Raw genomic sequence first — 19381 nt, forward strand, 5'->3', positions numbered from 1 at the left:
GCTAAAGGAGGAACATATTTATGTGGGTTTTTTTATTATTTATATAATTCTCGTTTTATGATGTTGATTATTTTTCTTCTTCTTAATTCAGTACTTTTATACTAACAAAAAATTTAATCTAAAGACAACTTTTATGATGGATGAAAACCAAAACTTCTTCCAGACAAAATTAATAACGTTTTTAGTTTTTAAAATATTAAAATGTATCTACTGAATATTTTTAAGTGAAACCTTAAATTCTTTAACTTCAGGTAAGTGTTGAAAATGCAAGGGTTCCTGCTGTCTATGGGTTCCAGCAAATATGATAAAAACTGCCTATCGTCTCCCTTTATTTTGAAAGGATGATTTCCGGAAATCGTTTGACTTCCGGATGACGTAGACAATGCGGAAGTTATGTCAGTAAACAAATGAGATGTAAAAGGACCCTAGGAAGAAAATCTGTATTTCAATAGTTTTTTTAATGCGGGACATGGCAGCAGCAGTAGCCGGGAGAGCTGACGGGGCTGCGGGTTGTCTTTGCGTCCTTTGCGGGTTACCTGCTGCTGGGAAGAGCACCCTGGCCAGCAGGATTGTCTGTGCCGCTGCAGAACAAGGGTGGAGAGGAATCGTGGTTCCGTATGATAACCTGATCCCCGAGCATGCATTTAGGATCAAAGGAGGAGAGGATTCACAAGATATGGTAATCATGAAATAGGTTCGAATTGACTAGAGTTACGTTTTTAAATTTTTATATTTATTTTGTTTGTTTTCCCAAGTACTACAATTCCTGATACTTAAGTGTTTTTGTTTGTTTCCCCCTGTGGGCAAAACAAAACTCATGAGTCTTGAATAGCAACCTGTTTTAAACTATATGTATTTTGATGTTTTTATGCATGAACATTCAAAGTGCCTCAGTATTAGAAATGTACGTTTGTATTTTTGCAGCACACTGAATGGAAGTCTCACAGACGAGCTGTGCTGCAGTGCATCCAGCAGTTTTTGGAAGACCCTGATGTGAGGATGGAACAACAGAGCTGCTCTCTGATCAACAACACAGCGTGGGAAAAATGCATTCAATCTCTGACGTCTGAAAGCTTTCCATCCGATGAGGCGCCATTTCTCTTTCTGTTAGACGACAACTTCTACTATCCAAGCATGAGATATGAAGTGTTTCAGCTCGCAAGAAAGTGTATGAACTCCTTCCCAGAGGAAATCTGCAGTAACATTGTTCTATAATTTATATTACATGTAAAAGCTGTAACCTGTTTTTGCAGATTCTCTTGGTTTCTGCCAAATATATCTGCAGTGTGATCTAGAATCCTGCATGCGGAGAAACCACAGCCGGTCTCAGCCCATTCCTGCTGATGTGATGATGGAGATGGCAAAACGTTTGGAGCCTCCAAATCCAGAGAAGAACTCATGGGAGACGCAAAGTCTGTCAATCAACACTTCAAGCAATTTATCAAAATGTGACATGTTAGTAGACGGATAAGTAATTCTGCCTAGTAATAAGTTCAATGGAGTTCATTGAAATTGTTTTTTCTTTCCATGTGACTTTTCCTCAGCCAGAGAGTAATGGACTTGATCTCCTCAGCTTTAAATAACCCGTTAAGTGCAGCTGAAGATAACACTGAGCAAAAGGTGCGTGCACTTAAATAAGGTAGATATGGTAATATAATTTAAACAGAAACTCTTATTTTTAGTTGTACGCGTTGCAGGAAGCTGATCGTCAAAAATGTGCAAATAGCGTGGTCCACCAGGCTGACCAGGCCTGTCGGCGCCTCATTTCTGAAGCCATGAAGACTGCCAAAGGTCATTTGGGATCTTTTTTTTTACCCCACATTTTGTTATTTAATGTTGTCTACAATAACAAAAACATTCTGATTTCAGATTATCAGATTACCTCTGAAGACATGAGATCATTGGCCACGCATCTGAATGAATCAAAAGCAGGACTTCTCCACCATCTGCGCCAACAGTTGCTTCAGGAAGCCATTTTTATTCAAGGAGAGGATCTCAATGTAGACCTTATAAAGAACAGAGCCGTCAGTATTTTTAATGAAAATAAGAAAGAAATCCTTGCAAAATTCATTAAAAATCAGATTTAAAATGTCCTTCAAGAATCGCATCACATGGGATTTGTGATGCTTCTGACACATTTAAATTCACAATGCTTTTCCCTTAGAGAATAATAATGCAAAACAAGACGGCTTCTTGCACCAGCAGTGTTTACCATAGAAAAACACTAAAACTGGTTTAATCTGATTTAAATAAACCACTGAATGAACTTTTATGGAGTGATTTAAAAACATGGAAAAGAGGATTTTTGGAAAAACACCTAATTATGTCCTAATTCTCTTAACACACATGTATGTTAATGCAGACACAAGGTAAAATTGGTAGTTGTTTTTTTTTCTTCATATTTTGTAATGATTATAAATGATCATTTATAATAAAAAGTCAAACAAGATCCTGCTTTAAATGAAGATTTATAAAGAAAGCAAAAAAAGTGTTCAAAAACTGGAGAAAATATCAAGACATAAATGAACAGGGGTGACTAGCTTAAAAGTTGAGCATTTGTCTGGATCTGGGCTTTAAAGCCCAGTCTAAGGGGCAGTGATTATTTTAACAATCTGCTGTTATACTCTGTTTTGTATTTAATGAAAAATTAATGATTTTGCACCAAAGAATTTTTTTTTTCATAAAATTAAGATCAAAGAAAGTAATCACTTAAATGCATCAAGGACGTGTCATGTCATTGTTTAATACTGGCAGTGAAACTTTAAAAATCTATATAGCAACATGTGTATAAGTTCAACAGAAATAATGCAGATATGCAATGATCATACAAGGTTTAGAACAAGGCGTACACAAAAACATGACACATTGTGCAAACAAAATAAACTTAAGAGGTTGTGTAAGAAATTAATTCGTACTATTGAGGTTTTATTAGAGTTTGTAGACTTTGGATCAGTTTTAGGTACTACACTGAAGATGTAAAACTGCACAGGTGGCTTGTTAAAGAGAGACTTACAAGTTGGTCTGAACTCAACAAAAAAGGTTGGTGAAAAACAACACGAGAGCTGCACAACACTTTATAAAACACGGAGGAATACCTTTTCATTTCAACTTTAGGGGCAGATTAAACTGTTTTACAGGATCCATCGGGGTTTAAAGCTGTGTATTTCACACAGGTGCTTTTAAATGAACTTCTCTTTTCCTATATAATTATATTATTGATAATATAACATTTCAGTAGTGAGGGGAAACATTACAAAAAATGTTTTATTGTATCCCATGAAAAGGTTCTGAACCGATCTCAATCACTTAAGAATCAAGCTTTATGTCATGTCTAGGGCTCCATACTTATGTTTCCCTTAGTCAAGCTAAATCTGTCAAAACAGGCGGAAAATAGCCTGCAGAGTATCATTTCTTATGCTGACCACGAGCAAAATGGCATGCAAAGTCATATTTGTCCATGCACATATGACCACAGATGTTGCACTGAAATGGATGGTCGTATCCATGGCAACCCATATGAATAGTGTAGAGTATATTATCAGAAAAGCAAATTTCACAGTGTTGGCATTTATATGTAAGAGGCTGGTCTGTTGGAGTCGAGGTAGGAGTAGGTATGCTAGGTTGACTGCTACATATCCCTTCAGCAGTGGGATCCATGTTGTCTTTCAAGCCAAGATGGGGAACAGGACTGCAACTCTCCTGAGCTGATGCGGGACATGTTTCTAGAGGTGACGACATGTGTGCCCCATTTAAACACACCGCAACTTGTTCACTAGAAACATTGTGAATAAGGATTGGTTTCTCGTCTTTTAAAGACTCCCTATCAGGAGACATGGCTGTATGAGACTCTGCGTGAAGGTGGCTGGCGAGTGTAGACAACTGGTCAAGGGGGGTCTTAAAAGTCGAACAATTAACACCCCTAATCTCATCCACCTTTGGAAGATTCTTGATCTCAGAACTGTTCAAATGGTGAATCTTGTGGGATAAGTCGTTCAGATAATCGGGTTTTGACATCAACATTGAGGGAGAGTTGAAGTTGAGGAGGAGCCGTCGGCCAAAGCCCAGCGAGCCTGTCCTTTTCTGCAGAGTGCTCAGCATTCGTTTGTTGGAAAAAGGAGAGCGGGCGGCTCTTGTGGGCAGGAGCTTGTGGCGACGACGACGGTGGTGTGAGAGGTTACTGCGATCGCTACATCGGAAAGCACAGAGGTCACACTTGTACGGTTTCTCCCCTGTGTGTGAGCGCATGTGGGCTTCCAAGTGGCGCTCATACGCAGACGCAAATGGGCACAGCTGGCATCTGTGAGGCTTTTCTCCTAGGTAAGAATAATACATTTTAAAAATGCAGGCGTAACATACATTTACCAAGCATATTTTTGTTTTAATGCTCAAAGTCTTTAAAAGGTGAATGATTAAAAAAAAAACAGAAAAAATACTTTGCACTGTATTTATACTCTAAATATTGATCAGTGTAGCTGGATCACTCACCTGTGTGGATGCGGATATGCTCAATTACACGACCCATGCCTTTGTTAGCATAGCTGCAGTATCTGCACTTGTATTTTCCATCACAAGTCCTTTCCAGTCCCTCCATCTGCACATCTGATCCGTCCACCACCGACAGGCTGACCTCCACAGACGGAGGCTCCAGCCCAGTCTGCACACATCTGGGAGGAACTACAAGAACACACCAATGTTCATTTAGTTGTTAAGCTAATTTAAGGTGGCAGCATTTGGTGTGCTTTCTTTCATTTTTACCATCTCGAAACTGCTCCGTCGTCTCTTTCCCTCCACAAACAGAGCCTGAAATCATGTTGACATGATGAGTTTGCTGGGTCAGGTATTCTTGAAATTCCTTCACAAAATCCACAGGTTCCGTCTTTATTTCCTCCATTTCTCTGTTGCACCTGAAATTATCCATAGATTACAAAACGAGACGTGACAGAACTTTATTATTACACTGCTAGCTAACCAGTAAAAGACGTTGTTTAAAATATATATACTCGGGGCAATTTAACTTTATTTAAAAGTCCCACATCTTTCGAATTTTAACATTTCTTACCTTTAAATGTCTACTTTAGTTCGGCAAAATAGTAAATTTAATGCCCTGAGTATTAGGTGTCTGTCTTGCTAAAAATCCGTGTAAAAATCCTAACCTGCCTCGGCTTCCGTCTTTTTCTGATACGTCATCTGTTGCTTTTGCAAACCATCAGAAAATATCTACAAATAACTTGTATCCTCTTTTAACTTGGTTTATTTAACATTTGTGGCTATTAGCTAAATTTACACACTTTTTAAATACATTTTAGGATTTAAGGCAAAGTATTAATTTTATATTTACTAAATAATTTTAAGTGTCACCTGAATTCCGTATTCTTCCAAGAGGCTCTTGAATGCATCACTAGCCCTCTGGTGGTCGGTTACGTAAACGTTTTTGTGACAAACCATGGCTGCTCCGTTTGCTAGGATTTTCTCTAAGGTGAGACTTTGTCTTTTATGTCTTTCAGAAATTTATTTGGTTGGTTTTATACAGCCTGTCACCGAATGTTTCATTACCTTCGGTTATTCTTTATTTTAGACGTCACTTTACCAACCTGCGCATGCTACTGTTTGCTAAAGTACAAGCTAGTAGGCATTGCTTTTTAGTTGGTTAAGGATCTAGATAACAACCTAGCTTAAAGAAGAGTATGCGCATCTTCAGATGACACTTCAATTGTTGGCTTTCAGTCCCTCAGACAGATCCCTCGATCATGGGGATCATGCCAGACTGGATTGAGGAGCAGGTCCACCAGATCTCTCCCTGTTGTGGGTTCAGATCAGACAGGTGGAGTGGTTCCTTTTCCTCCCCTTCAGACATATTCAGAGGAGGAGAGTATGATGAAGGATGCAGGTGAGCATGAAAGCTTTTTTGAGCAACTGCATTTAAAGCCACAGTTGTAAAATCTGTCCGACTTTGATCAATAAATGTTAAATACTTAAATAAAAACACCCTGCAATCATAAAACTCTTCTGTTTCAACAGTAAAGAAGTACGCACAAGAGCGCATTGCACCCTTTGTGTCAAAGATGGACGAAAATTCTGCCATGGACGAAGAAGTGATCCGATCCCTTTTCGAGCAGGGTGTAGGTCATTTACCTCAGCTAAACACATGTACTTTTATTACTTTTTTAACCTAATGTAAAGTAACTTTTCCTTAAAATTATTCTTGCAGTTAATGGGAATTGAGATTGACCCAGAATATGGAGGGACTGGCTCCACATTCTTTGCCTCAATCCTGGTCATTGAAGAGCTGGCTAAAGTGGATCCCTCTGTGGCTGTTCTCTGTGACATCCAAAACACACTGATCAACGTTCTGTTCACAAAACTCGGTACCCCAGCCCAAAAGGAGAAGTACCTGAGCCACCTGTCTACTGACATGGTGAGTTACTTTGATAACCAACAATCCACCACTGTGAATCTACATTAGTTTGAAGTTTTGTATCTAGTTATTAAAATATTACTGAATTGAATTGAATTTTTTGTTTTATTGGAAAAGATTGTCATCATTTTAAGTTTGAGCATCAAAAGAGATCTCAGAAAAAAGTTTAGATTTTATAAAAGATAATAAGAAAAGATACTAAAGAGACTGAAGATCGCCTTACAGCAGATGATACATACAGATAAACATAAAAACAATAAAAAAAGAGCACAGTTAAAATACAATATTATACATGTGATATAATGTAATATGATAGTATTGTTGTTATCAAAAGATCACTCTAAATGCTTTAAAATACTTACTTTTCTTTATTGATCAAAATAAAAGTTTGTTTTTTTTTTCCTTGAGGAAAAAAATCACATTATAACTTTTTTCTGTGAAAAAAACAATGATGTGAACAGAATTTAAACTGCTCTGAATTGCAGTAAATGATTTTAAATTCATTCGTAAATAAATATTTTCATGTAATGCTGTATATAGATCCTTCCTTGAAGGAAAATGCCTGCCGGCCTTCGTCCCTGTTTAGTTCTGAATAATTTATAGTGAAAATACCTGCACTGTCTGAACCAGGTAAACTAATCTACAAGGTGACATTTGATATGACATTTTAAATTAAAGGAATTGGACATTAAATTATTGGTGGGCTTTTTTTTGTTTGTTTTTTTCTGTAAATTCTTCATGTCAAGCCAAGTAGGATGCCACTTTTTGGTTTCTAGATTTTTATACCAAAGAGAAAATGGGAAAAAGTTTGTAATGAAAATAGTAACTGTTTGTTTCTAATATTCTCAGAAATTATGTTTAAAGAAACAGTATTGTTAGGCACAAGAGGGAACTGAATTATGTAAATTCTTACATTTGCAGCATTACAATTTAGTTAAAATAGTGTTTTCCTGTAGGTCTTTATACTAATTTAGCATTTTGGAATGTACTTTGTTGTAAAGCTTTCTCACATTTTACTTTTTCTAACAGATTGGGAGTTTCTGCCTTTCTGAAGCTGAATCGGGGAGTGATGCTTTTGCTCTGAAGACTCGTGCTGAAAAGCAAAAGGACTTCTATGTGATCAATGGATCAAAGATGTGGATCAGTAATGCAGAGCATGCAGGCGTTTTCTTGGTAATGGCTAATGTGAATCCCTCTGCTGTAAGTAAATCTCCGCTTTCTGTATTTCAGATATTTTTCTTTCTTTTTTGATCCAAGAACAATATTTTAGAAACGCTTTTTAAAATATGTTGTTTTATTCTTTTTTTGCAGGGGTACCGGGGCATCACTTGTTTTATTGTGGACCGGGAAACTGAGGGGCTTGAGATTGGCAAGAAGGAAAACAAACTTGGTCTGCGTGCGTCTTCAACCTGCCCAGTTAATTTTGACAATGTCAAGGTACAAACAAAAATTCTGCATTTGTTTAATTAATGTTGGAGTGTTGAGACCTCTAAGTTTACATGTTGTTTTCTTAACTTTGTGTGTTTAGGTACCAGAAAGTAACATTTTAGGTGAGATCGGCCATGGATACAAATACGCCATCGGAATGTTGAATGAGGGCAGAATTGGAATTGCAGCTCAGGTAAACTCACGACTTCTGTCCTTTTAATTAACACACTTAAAATGATCATTTGGAACCTTGCAAATCTGAAACTCTCTGTTTCAGATGGTTGGGCTTGCACAGGGTTGCTTTGACCTCGCAGTTCCCTACACCAGACAGAGAGTGCAATTTGGAAAACGCATCTTTGACTTCCAGGTTGGAACCATTCTCCTGATTCTAGGGTGAAAGATGTTTGTTGCAGGTTTTTATACTAAGTTTTGTTCCAGGGGATGCAGCACCAAATAGCCCACGTGGCGACACAGATTGAAGCTGCTCGACTGCTGACTTACAACGCTGCTCGTCTGAAGGAAGCCGGCAGACCTTTTATTAAGGAGGCCTGCATGGCCAAGTACTTTTCCGCTGAGGTGAGCTTGTGTTTTTTATTATAACTAAAATCAAATCCTTCACTTGAGTTGTTGCTATTTATTTCATTATAAATATTTTCCAACTTTCATGTCTTTCATTCTCTTGTTTCGTTAGGTTGCAACTCTAACCACATCCAAAAGCATTGAGTGGATGGGAGGCGTAGGTTTTACTAAAGACTACCCCATTGAAAAATATTACAGAGACTGCAAAATTGGTGAGTTTACCTCCAGTTTTTCTGAACGTTGTTATTCAGATATGGTGTACTTGATCTAAGGACGCAGCAGCTGCAGGAAGGTCAGACAGACTTGTGATTGGAGCAGAGCTGGGCGGGGAAATAGCTGCGTCTGTAATCAGACTCTCTTAGAATTCCTCTGACACTTATTGTTATACTTCCATGCAAACACCTTGTGGGTCTCTGCTCAAATTAGAATCTGTTTGGTTGTATAAAATAAACCTTTTTGTGCTTTCAAGCTTTAATTCTTTCTTCTGGATTATTGTGCAGGAACTATTTATGAAGGAACGACAAACATCCAGCTGTCCACCATGGCCAAGTTCATCGATAAGGAGTTTGAGCAGTGAAACAGCCGCCTCATAGATCACATGTTACACTTTATTTCTGTAGACCTGCTTTTGTATTTAAACAGTTTTTCCTGATCTTTACTGGTATAAATTTGTTCTAAATGGTTTAGCAAATATCCTTTTTAGTTTTCTAAGGTTTGGAAGTACTTTTTTTATTTTATTTTGTTTAATTTCCTATCAAAACTCCAAACATTTGCCATATTCTGTTAAAATGTCCAATTTTTGTTATGAATATATGGAAATAATTTAAGAAAACCTGATTTAGTTTGTAAAGCATGGATTTATTTTTGGAGGATATTGGCTACAGTATTGTGTAAATGTTTCAGTGCCTTCAGAAAATCTTTGTCTTTCTCTCAAAAGTTGTTAGAAATTCCTGATATCAGCTGCTTTAAATGGGCAATTCCCACATATCCCACTAGATGGCAGCACTTCCCTGAGTGACCCCAGAGCTCTGAAGGAGCAGCTCCTCACTGAAAGGGCAGTCAATTATCATGTCCTTTAACAGCCTGTCAGCTCTAATGATATTTTAAATCAGTTTAATTATGCTGGTGCTTCTGATGAAAAGAGCCGTCCCTGCATAATTCACTCATTGATAATTTTTACAGTCGAGGCTAATTACATTTCCCAGGCCTGTGTGTTGCTGTGTAAAATAAAGCTGTAGCCACATTACTTAACTGAGAACTATTTTGAGCATGGTGTCTTGATTTAATGAATATTTTTTTTTCTTAATTAAAAAAATATGTGATTAAACTGATTTGGAGGGGGAGTAGTTCTGGAGATTTTTGTTGATGCCTTAAATTGATTCATTTTAGCCAATGAACCTGCCCAAATGCTAACATATTTCAAGGAGAATAATGCAAATTAATACAGATTATATGCCCATTTTATTGTGTATACCATTTTTTTTTACAAACGTATCAATTCTAATGCATAAAGGCACAGCAATTGTGAATATATTTAAATTTAAAATAAAAATATTTAGTCATTGAAGATGTAAAAATGAGTAATTTTTCAAAATTTGAATAAAATTGTGTTTTAAAACATTTCACCTTTTTACTTTATCTTTTTTGGTGAGTGACGGGTTATAAATAAAGCTTTGGCAGAAAACAAGCCATTAAGATATCCTCCAAAAATCACTTAATGAAATAGAAAAAGGAGGCCCATCAGGCCCGGGCGTGCATGTCTGATTGAGTGGTTTCCCCCCTCTCTGATCCACTCACAGTTGTCTGTTTTAATGAATGTAATCTGATGAAAACACACAGCTATCATCCTTTTTTTTTTTTTTTACCTTGCCTTTGCAAAGCTCTGCTGCCTCTTCCTCCACCCCCATCTTTAGCACAGCTATGAGACCTCTAATTATGCAAAGATTCAAGTAGCTTTTCACTAAACACAGTGTTGTCCTTTGGAGCTGAAGAGCGCTTCACAAGCTAAAAGGACAGACTGTGTGCAGGCAGGTTGAGCAAATTCAATTTGTTTGATTAGTTCTCTGCATCTGCTTCCTGTTTGGTTTAAATGGTGAATGTTAAATTTGTCTTTTCAAGGATTTTTTTTTCTCTTCAGCTTCCCTGTGTGTAAATTCTTTATTTCCCCCTCAAGTGTTTGTGAAAATTAACTGATGGTTCTAATAAATATATCAATCAGTTTGCTCATGTGTGACAGAGATTGTTTTTTTGATGGATAAATCTGATGTGCAGCAAAAGCATGACATTTTTTCCTCGCCTGAAGCACTTCCCAACTAATAAAATTATGTTCCAAATCCATCAGAGGGTCACTTTGGAACATTTTCAAGAAGCACACATTGAATGGTTGATTCCTTTTTGGAGTTTCAACAATAAAAATACAATTTCATTTTTTTAAATACCCATTCACGTTTTGCGTAAATGCATTTTTTTGTTGGTCAGACTTTTTAGTTGTGTTTACTCATAAACATCCGTGCCATTCATTCAGTTTAGACTCCTGACAGGTGATTGCGCACGCCCACCTCCACCCCAAAATCCCTGCGACATCTTCCCCTTTCATCTAATTGGATGATAAGTGGGTGCATTACTGTTGAGCCCGGAGCCAAAACGCTTGCGCGGCCTTTTTTCTGCGGAATCCGCTGGCGTTTTGCATCTCAAACCCCATTTGCTAATGCACCTGCCCAATAGCAAGAGCCGAGCGCGTTTTAACTCGGGTGGCATTCCTGTTTTTTCCATCATTGCGATGCAGCGCAAGTTTGACGCGCTTGTCTCCGCGTCCACCTGAGGAGCCGACTGGCTCTCCTGAGTTTTTACCTCTTTGATTTAACAAAGACAAACAAATCAGCCGATTATCTTTAAAGCCGCTTTTAGGATTTTTGTCTATGGTGATCCTCATCCAAAAGTGAACGGCGATGGCAGACTCTGATGCGCAAGAGGCTCGCCAACCCGCAAAAGACTCGCCGTTCTCCATCAAGAACCTGCTGAACATTGAAGACAAGCCCTCCAAGCCAAAGAACGGGCTCGGTTCGTCCAAAGGAGTTTTTGAAAGCAGCTTCTTTACTCGACTTGGAGATTTGTCCCTCCCTCGGTTTGAGCTGCCCGCTCAGAGAATCGGACTGCCGGCGCAGTATTTGGAAAGAGCGTCAGCCTGGTGGTACCCATATGCGCTCGGGACGCACTTCAGGACAGCGGGTAAATACATATTTTCAGTCTTTTGTATGTTTATTGCCAACATGTTGGTATATTTTAGGTAAAATATTCGCGAGATCAGTTAAAATAGGGATTAATTGAAATATATTTGAGCGTTTCTGTTGCGTAAAAACACATATTAGTTTGCATTTGTACCAATTATCAACTTTATCTTTTTTTATAAGGAGCTGAAAAGGTGAACCAGAGGGAGACATCACCAATACTGGACAGGCACACCCCAGATCCCCCCAAAAGTGACCAAGAATCCAAAGAGGAAAGCGCAGACGACGAAATAGCGCTGGATGAGAGTGACGCAGAGGAGCCAAAGAAAGAAACCGACCAAGAGGATGACTGGATGAGGAAAGGCGACGACCTGGACTCTGAGAAGAAGCCCTGTCGGAAGAAGAAGACGCGCACAGTGTTTTCCAGGAGTCAGGTCTTCCAGCTGGAGTCCACCTTCGACATCAAGCGCTACCTGAGCAGCTCGGAGCGCGCGGGCCTCGCCGCGTCGCTGCACCTGACCGAGACGCAGGTGAAAATCTGGTTCCAGAACCGCAGGAATAAGTGGAAACGGCAGCTGGCCGCGGAACTGGAGGCGGCCAATATGAGCCACGCGGCGGCGCAGAGGATTGTAAGGGTCCCCATACTTTACCACGACAGCGGGGCCCCAGAAACGACCGGGGGCCCCGGGACAAACTCGCCCGGCAGCCAGTCGCTGCTGTCTTTTCCCCACCACATGTACTATTCCAATGCAGTGCCGCTTCTCAGGCCAGTTTAAGGATTTTGTTTGAGACAATGTCACTGTGTTTTTAAAAAGAAAAAAGGAAAAACCAGATAACATTTTGTATATTTTGTAGATTTAAAGGGTAAAAGTAGTTATTATTATTATTATTATTATTATTATTATTATTAACTACAAAATATGACTTCAGCTATTAATATGTATGTTTTTTTTTACTGGTTTAAAAAAGGGTTGAATGTCTCTATGTATTTTTGAAAGAACTGTGTCCGTATTTGAATTTTAAAAATGTGTCATTAAATAATTTGTTATTTTTGATTATTGTGCAATAATGCTGCCGTATACAGGCAAAGGGCCCTGTCATTCATTGCTCATTTTAAAGAGATGGAGAGGATTTTTTTTGCTTTGTAAATGTGAGGACAATCATTTAAGCCTTCAAAAAATAGCTGCAAGTATTAGAGGCATTTTAAAAGCTATAAGGCAATTTTGGTGTCTGTTTTTGTGTTTTGATTTTTTTTTTCAAATTCTGTATATAATGTGGTCGTACTCAGTAAAGATTTGTTTAAAAAAAAAAGTTGATGTATTTTAATGATTTAAGTGTCACTTCCCTGCATGATTTTTTTGATTATTGCTTTATTCAGCTGAGATTCAAGGCCAACAGCTATTTAAAATAAAATGTATGAAAAACGCGTGAAAAATAAAACTACAACCAAGAAATAATAATAATAATAATAATAATAAAAACTATCGACCTAACATGTATTATTTGTTGGATATTCTTATATTAATTTTAATTTGACTTAATTTGTTCAGCTGTCTTGTGGAAAAAAGTCAGAAAAGAAAAATCCCAATATTTAGGTCTGTATTATTTTTTTCTTACTGATGTTTTATTAGTATTACTATTTATGCGATGGTATGATTTGAACATTAAGAACATGATTAGTTATTTATGTATTTTGAGGCAATAGTCAATAGCCTTTACAGTTGTTGTTTTTACTAGGACACTGGGCTTAATAGTGCAAAAATGTATAATAAACATGAACAACAGGTAGCTGAGAAAAACGTAGATTCCACAACACCAATAGGCCTACACTCAATGTAATTTTAAAAATCTAAAATTGCGGGAGCAAATTTATCTACAAAGGTAAAAACAAAAAAAAGAAGAAAGAAAGAAAAGAAATAAAATTACAGCCTTTTAAAATTAATTTTGACGCTGCCTCACTGTGATTAAAATGTGTGTATTTTTCCCTATAAAACCTAAAATTAGCTACTTCGTTGACCATAAACAAGACAGCAGGAAAAGACCTCTGCCATGTGATCTGTGTTGAGACAACGGAAATAACGTCATCTTGAAATTGACCAATGATAGGGCGCGCGCGAACTTGAACATTCGTTTACACCAATCGCCTTGCTCCTGCTGTAACGGTAGCATGAGAGCTCGGTAGCCACACGCAGCTTTACTGTTTTCTAGCATTTTCTACTCAACCGTTTTTGTAATTTCTTCAGAAGTCAAGACCTACCCATTTATATAGTTTTGAATAACAGGTTTATTCTGCGTTTTTAGGATACAAAGCGGAAGCGGTAAGTATCGCAAAACTGCCCCTTTTGAGGCTTCTTGGCGTTACAGAGTAGCCACTCCATGCTAGTTTTAGCAGCGAGTTGCTGATTTTAAAATGAATTTTCGTCGATTTATAGATTCAAATGGGGTGATTATTTAGTCATTTTAAACAATTAGATAAACGTTGTCACCAGTTTAAAGTAAAGTAATAGCTTTACCGTGATTCTTTGAGGATTATCTTGCAACTAGCCAAACCTAGCATAGCAGTGCTAGCTAAACTGAAGTCAGGCTACCAATAAACTCAAAAGCCGTCTTTTATTAAAATGTTTAGTGCTAAAACCGTGACTTCACGTCAGAACCAAACAATCTTTTACCAAAAGAACTGCATTTATTTTTGTATTTTAAAGATCCGATGTTTCAATTTGCTAGAAACCTAGCTTAAATGTTTTCATTGAATCTGCTGGTGTACATCTTATTTTTTTTTTTATATTTTTCACCTTTGGAGCTTTGTAGTTTTCTTAAATAAATGTCTAGATAATGATTCTCTGAATGCATTTCACATAATGAATATAATTTATACGTTAGGGATTCATCTAGTTTAACACTAATATTTTTACCAAGCAGTTTGATGCTTTTACTTATTTCTTCACAGAAATGGCAATTTAATTACAAGGTCTCAAATGTTTAAGATGACCAATTTTTTTTTCTTTTGCAGATGACGGGCTCAAATGAATATAAACTGAATCAGGGGCCAGAGGACAGCATATCTGCGGCCAAGTTCAGCCCCAGCACAGCCCAGTTCCTTCTGGTTTCATCTTGGGATTGTACCGTTCGTCTCTTTGATGTTGGAGGCAATACCATGAGAATGAAGTACCAGCACACAGCTCCAGTTCTTGACTGTGCTTTTTATGTAGGTGACAGGATTTTTTTCCATTTCAAAAATCTTGGAGGAAAAAAAAAGTCCCGCTTGTTAAAAGTAATAAAACCTTATACTTGCAGGATCCAACACATTCTTGGAGTGGAGGTCTAGATGCACAGTTAAAAATGCATGATTTGAACACTGATCAAGGTATGCTTAAAAACTTCATTTATTTATAATCCTTTGGATTAGGTGCATTGCAAATTTCCATAAGTGGTATCTATTCTTCAAACAGATACAATAGTTGGCGCACATGATGCCCCAATTCGTTGTGTGGAGTACTGCCCGGAGGTTAACGTAATGGTAACAGGCAGCTGGGACAGGTCAGTTCGTCTCTGGGACCCAAGGACGCCCTGCAATGCTGGCACATTTACTCAACCTGAAAAGGTAACTAATGTCAATTTAATGCAGAATTTTGTTCTTTATGAAAATGTAATTAATTATCTGGATGTTTTTTGTTAAGTCAGTTACAGTTTTAAATTGTTAAGCATACAAGGTATAAGAAGTTGACTATTGTTACTTACTTTAGATTTTTTTGTTATTTAAGATAAAACATTTACTTTGTATCTGAATACTTTTAGTCTTTTTCTGATACTTTTGATCTTTTTGTTTTTGTTTGTGTTTTTTTTTCTATATAGCTTTTTTTTTAATGACCGTGATCTAACTTAATCCTGTAGGAATTTATGCAGTAACTTGATTAGTTTTCCTTTATCACACCTTCTACTTGTACATATGAGCTCAGTGTATTTTATGAGAGAAGGTTAAAAACATTACTATCTGCTTATCAGGCAAATTACACTTTTTTTCATACTTAACCACTGCTGCACAATAACAATTTTCTAGTTGGTAAATGCTAAATTTTTGGCATCAATGTCCTTTTCTAAGTTGCTATATTATTGTATATTCCCTGAAATGCCCCATTAAATGTTTATGCATTCCTTTTCCGAACTAATACCTTCCACCTCTTTTGAAAGGTGTACACCCTCTCTGTTGCTGGGGACAGGCTGATTGTTGGAACAGCTGGAAGACGAGTCCTGGTGTGGGATTTGAGAAATATGGGATATGTGCAGCAAAGACGGGAGTCCAGTCTCAAGTATCAAACTCGCTGCATTAGGGCATTCCCCAACAAACAGGTACACAGACAAGTCACATATCAAGAAAGTTCTTTTTGTCAAAAGTTTTGATGGTATTTCCCACATTTTGTTCTGGCTTTAGGGCTATGTTCTGAGTTCAATTGAAGGACGTGTAGCTGTGGAGTACCTGGACCCGAGCCAGGAGGTTCAGAAGAAGAAGTATGCATTCAAGTGCCACCGACTGAAAGAGGATGGAATTGAGCATGTCTATCCTGTCAATGCCATCTCATTTCACAGTGTTCACAATACTTTTGCCACAGGTATAAACTATTTTATACATGGAAAAAGTTACATTTTGTTTCATCTTAAGCTTAATTATCAAAATGTTGCAGCAGTTTTGTAAAGCTTATATTAAAAAAATAGAAGCCAATTTCAGTGTAACATTGTGATTGACCTTGAGTTATACTTCCATTAGGTGGTTCAGATGGCTTCGTGAACATCTGGGACCCTTTCAACAAGAAGCGCCTCTGTCAGTTCCACCGCTACCCGACCAGCATTGCCTCTCTGGCTTTCAGCAACGATGGCACAATGCTCGCAATCGCCTCTTCCTACATGCAAGAAAAGGGAGACATAAGCCACCCAGAGGACGCCATCTTTATTCGCCAAGTCACAGATGCTGAAACAAAACCAAAGTGAGTCTTGTTCTCCTTCATTGCCCCTAGGATTGAATAGCCTTTTTGCAGCTCTGTGGGGGGAGTTCACCTCATAAAGGGGCAGATCCAGCTGCAACACATTCTGATCTATATCTCCTTTAATCCTCTTTTCAATATCCAACAGCTGAAAGACAGATGGGAATTGAAAACTAGTCCCTATAGATTTTGTGGCTGTTGTAAGCATGTATTCATTGTATCAAACAAACAAGTGTGTTGTAGAATGCAAAGCTGCTCTGTTATTATTCGTTTCTGTATCCACTATTTGAGGTTTTCATTTATCTTTTCACACATTTTAATTTTCTGAATGTAACTTGGGGTGGATTACTATAAAGGTGCTGTTGTATTTCATCGAATGCACTTTTTCCTGCAAGCTTTTCTAAGAATTGTATCTGTAAGTAATGAGTTTTTGTGTTAACAAACAGAAATTCCTGGTAGAATCATAGACCTTTACGTCATCAAAAAAGTTACTTTACTTTGCTCCTGTTAATGTTTTAAATGTGCACAGTTTAATTATCACTAAAAGTGTCATTTTTTTTTTGCCAATTCTTGGTTGCGTGTGAGTATTTTCATCCAATATCTCATTACTTATGTGAATTGTTTTAGCAAAAAATAGTATGTAACCTGTGAATAAACAGTTTTTTATGCTATAAACTTGACGAGTTTTACCCAGACAATCCTAGAGCCTTTTAAATATTCAAATTGAGCAAATTTAAACTCTAAATTAATAACTTAGAAAGCATAACTAAAAGTACAAAAATGAGAAGATGGGTTGCCTTTTGATGTTACACCATGTCTTCAATTTCAGCTTTAGTAGCTATAACTAAACTGCTTTTCAATTGATCGCCTGTGTTTAACCATCAAAAATGTATATTTTTGAGAGCTTGAAGAAGTTAGTTTGACTTCCTAACACACCTGAGTTTTTTTGTTACAGCATTTAGTGCTAAAATGGTTAAATGTAACTAATTCACTCCCTTATACAGACAAATACATCAACAATCTGACCTATGGGGCTAAAAGGAAAACTAGTATTAAATAGCATTATGTAGTAATTTTTTTTTTTTTTTAAGAACTTTTCTAAAATTAAATTATTTCTCCTTAAATGTTGCCCAAATAAATCCATTATCATATTCTTGGTTTTCAGATCTACCTAAGTGTACAGTGGAGTGGTTTCCTGTGCGGATGAAACCTTCATCAAGCCATGTTCATCTGCTGGCAGCCAGTGTATTATAACTCTTTGTTTCCCTCTGTTTTTTTCATTTTTGCATCCTTTTGTTTTATCTAGTGTTTGTTAGACTTTCCTGTCTCTTGTTAAATATTTCATTGTGTTGTCACTTTAAACACGCTCATTTAAAAGAGCCCTTTTGATATTTTCTTGTAGTGATGTCCTAATAATTCATAGCTCTATATGGATCACACTTTTACTTCCCAACAGGTTGGCTGGAATCTACTAATACTTTTTTACCCCCTCAGAAAAAAAAGAAAAAAAAAACCTGCAGTGAAAAGTAAAACTACCTGCAAGAACGAAAACCTCAGAAATGCTTGGAATGTTTCAGAGCTGGAGAAGTTGTTTTCTTGATGATGTGTTGAAAGAAGGTAATGATCCTCTGGTTTTGCTGAGGGCTCCACTTGCCCCAGACAGTGACCTTTTCTGATGGACGTTACAGCTCTGTGGTTTATATCTGCCACTACTTATTTGTTTATATTAATAGTTAATTTTCACAATAAAACAAGGTTCTATATCATCAGCTCCATTCTGAAATGGGATTCAGATCTACTCAATGAAGTCTGGTTTTGCATGAATGGCAACAGCAACAAAAAGCAGCTCCCTGTAAAATAACAATTTGTTTTTCACTGCAGAGTAATGTGATTTCTAAAGCCTTTTAGTCAAAGCAGACGAGCTGTCAGTTCTTCTTGAGAAGTCTGTGTTTTTTTGTTTTTCATCTAATGGCTCTGTTTTTGTGGCATCCTGGAAATAATTTGTTTACTTTATTAAAACGATGTGACTAATTCTAATGAGTGTGGGTAATGAGTCTGCCTTTGAAGTTGGGAGTCTGTGCGGTTCATTTTGGAGACCATGTTCATATTAAGATGTCATTAGGCCCAATGAGGCTCACAGGACGGTCGGGGATTTGTTAGTGGATTACAGTTTTTGTCTGTGATCTTTGAATTTTCTAGTCTAGTATTGATCTCTGTTCTTCAGACACAGCAGCCACTTTGACTGGTGTAATAAAGGCTTATTTTTATCAAAGTGTTGCAACAAAATCTCCTTTTACTCAGAACCTTTTAAGAATTAATTTAACAAATTGGTGCCGATTACTTCGTTCCATCAGCGTCTCGCCCCCTTACGTCTGTGTCGAAAGACGCCTCCCCAGGGTCATCTGCCCCCCCAGCAAACATCCAGATAACCACATCTGTGGTCATGTGGCCAGGCTCTTCTTTCCAACCGCAGAAGTGTTGCAGACAGTTTGGCTCTACATGAAACCGTTACATGACAATTAAAATGGAGGATTGTGCTGCAACAGACTGTCAGGTACATTTAATCCAACCACAAAGGGCTCTTATGTTCACTCGGGAAGGCACAGATGACCTTCAGCCAGACACCTTATCTCACAATCCTGCTTTCTAATATTGTATGATGCTGATGATACCGCCCTTCATAAGCCGTGCAGAAACGGGGAAATCACATGGTATGTTAGGAAAATATTGACACCTCGTAGGCTTTTTATCGGGTT

At 37.5% G+C, this 19381-nt stretch overlaps 5 protein-coding genes across 9 annotated transcripts; 4 read left to right on the plus strand and 1 right to left on the minus strand.

Moving 5' to 3' along the window:
• Positions 1–174: 174 nt before the first annotated feature.
• Positions 175–2267, plus strand: LOC112154113 (L-seryl-tRNA(Sec) kinase). Of its 2 annotated transcripts, none has more exons than XM_024284763.2 (6): positions 175–679; positions 925–1168; positions 1254–1455; positions 1545–1620; positions 1683–1791; positions 1870–2267. In XM_024284763.2, the coding sequence occupies exons 1-6, from the start codon at positions 461–463 to the stop codon at positions 2085–2087; spliced, it is 1068 nt and encodes a 355-aa protein (XP_024140531.1). In that variant the 5' UTR covers positions 175–460; the 3' UTR covers positions 2088–2267. The 2 variants fall into 2 exon arrangements, with proteins under 2 accessions (XP_024140531.1, XP_024140532.1); XM_024284764.2 differs by having other exon boundaries at positions 177–679; positions 1698–1791.
• Positions 2268–2723: 456 nt separating this feature from the next.
• LOC112154112 (zinc finger protein Pegasus) lies at positions 2724–5186 on the minus strand. 3 transcript variants are annotated; one of them, XM_024284760.1, is made up of 4 exons: positions 5154–5186; positions 4756–4904; positions 4486–4674; positions 2724–4313 (listed from the first exon to the last, which is right to left on the minus strand). In XM_024284760.1, exons 2-4 carry the CDS (start codon positions 4889–4891, stop codon positions 3406–3408), a joined length of 1233 nt encoding a protein of 410 aa, XP_024140528.1. In that variant the 5' UTR covers positions 4892–4904; positions 5154–5186; the 3' UTR covers positions 2724–3405. The 3 variants fall into 3 exon arrangements, with proteins under 3 accessions (XP_024140528.1, XP_024140527.1, XP_024140530.1); XM_024284759.1 differs by having other exon boundaries at positions 5060–5171; XM_024284762.1 differs by having other exon boundaries at positions 4756–4800; positions 5060–5164.
• A 153-nt stretch (positions 5187–5339) lies between these two features.
• Positions 5340–10644, plus strand: acadsb (acyl-CoA dehydrogenase short/branched chain). The gene is made up of 11 exons (XM_024284758.2): positions 5340–5476; positions 5725–5887; positions 6019–6119; positions 6209–6415; positions 7445–7615; positions 7727–7852; positions 7944–8036; positions 8121–8210; positions 8282–8419; positions 8535–8634; positions 8923–10644. Exons 1-11 carry the CDS (start codon positions 5444–5446, stop codon positions 8997–8999), a joined length of 1299 nt encoding a protein of 432 aa, XP_024140526.1. The 5' UTR covers positions 5340–5443; the 3' UTR covers positions 9000–10644.
• Positions 10645–11011: 367 nt separating this feature from the next.
• LOC112154336 (homeobox protein HMX3-B) lies at positions 11012–12871 on the plus strand. Its single transcript, XM_024285205.2, has 2 exons — positions 11012–11650; positions 11833–12871. The coding sequence occupies exons 1-2, from the start codon at positions 11371–11373 to the stop codon at positions 12423–12425; spliced, it is 873 nt and encodes a 290-aa protein (XP_024140973.1). The 5' UTR covers positions 11012–11370; the 3' UTR covers positions 12426–12871.
• Positions 12872–13713: 842 nt separating this feature from the next.
• bub3 (BUB3 mitotic checkpoint protein) lies at positions 13714–18662 on the plus strand. Of its 2 annotated transcripts, XM_024285403.2 has the most exons (8): positions 13718–13967; positions 14660–14854; positions 14944–15013; positions 15099–15250; positions 15838–15996; positions 16079–16256; positions 16412–16628; positions 17791–18662. In XM_024285403.2, exons 2-8 carry the CDS (start codon positions 14660–14662, stop codon positions 17798–17800), a joined length of 981 nt encoding a protein of 326 aa, XP_024141171.1. In that variant the 5' UTR covers positions 13718–13967; the 3' UTR covers positions 17801–18662. The 2 variants fall into 2 exon arrangements, with proteins under 2 accessions (XP_024141172.1, XP_024141171.1); XM_024285404.2 differs by lacking the exon at positions 17791–18662 and having other exon boundaries at positions 13714–13967; positions 16412–17783.
• The last annotated feature ends 719 nt before the right edge of the window (positions 18663–19381 follow it).

The sequence above is a fragment of the Oryzias melastigma genome, linkage group LG19 (assembly GCF_002922805.2).
Source record: "Oryzias melastigma strain HK-1 linkage group LG19, ASM292280v2, whole genome shotgun sequence".
Lineage (NCBI taxonomy): Eukaryota > Metazoa > Chordata > Actinopteri > Beloniformes > Adrianichthyidae > Oryzias > Oryzias melastigma.

Excerpts from the sequence above, each read along its gene's own strand:
- LOC112154113 (XM_024284763.2), top strand. The coding sequence starts at position 461 with ATGCGGGACATGGCAGCAGCAGTAGCCGGGAGAGCTGACGGGGCTGCG. Across the intron at positions 1,621-1,682 it reads AAGATAACACTGAGCAAAAG|TTGTACGCGTTGCAGGAAGC; the intron begins GTGCGTGCACTT and ends TCTTATTTTTAG. Across the intron at positions 1,792-1,869 it reads AGCCATGAAGACTGCCAAAG|ATTATCAGATTACCTCTGAA; the intron begins GTCATTTGGGAT and ends TTCTGATTTCAG.
- LOC112154112 (XM_024284760.1), bottom strand. The coding sequence starts at position 4,891 with ATGGAGGAAATAAAGACGGAACCTGTGGATTTTGTGAAGGAATTTCAA. Across the intron at positions 4,675-4,755 it reads GACGGAGCAGTTTCGAGATG|TTCCTCCCAGATGTGTGCAG; the intron begins GTAAAAATGAAA and ends GTGTTCTTGTAG. Across the intron at positions 4,314-4,485 it reads GCATATCCGCATCCACACAG|GAGAAAAGCCTCACAGATGC; the intron begins GTGAGTGATCCA and ends ATTCTTACCTAG.
- acadsb (XM_024284758.2), top strand. The coding sequence starts at position 5,444 with ATGGCTGCTCCGTTTGCTAGGATTTTCTCTAAG. Across the intron at positions 6,120-6,208 it reads GATCCCTTTTCGAGCAGGGT|TTAATGGGAATTGAGATTGA; the intron begins GTAGGTCATTTA and ends TTATTCTTGCAG. Across the intron at positions 8,037-8,120 it reads GAATTGGAATTGCAGCTCAG|ATGGTTGGGCTTGCACAGGG; the intron begins GTAAACTCACGA and ends TCTCTGTTTCAG.
- LOC112154336 (XM_024285205.2), top strand. The coding sequence starts at position 11,371 with ATGGCAGACTCTGATGCGCAAGAGGCTCGCCAACCCGCAAAAGACTCG. Across the intron at positions 11,651-11,832 it reads GACGCACTTCAGGACAGCGG|GAGCTGAAAAGGTGAACCAG; the intron begins GTAAATACATAT and ends TTTTTTTATAAG.
- bub3 (XM_024285403.2), top strand. The coding sequence starts at position 14,660 with ATGACGGGCTCAAATGAATATAAACTGAATCAGGGGCCAGAGGACAGC. Across the intron at positions 15,014-15,098 it reads TGATTTGAACACTGATCAAG|ATACAATAGTTGGCGCACAT; the intron begins GTATGCTTAAAA and ends TTCTTCAAACAG. Across the intron at positions 15,251-15,837 it reads CATTTACTCAACCTGAAAAG|GTGTACACCCTCTCTGTTGC; the intron begins GTAACTAATGTC and ends CTCTTTTGAAAG.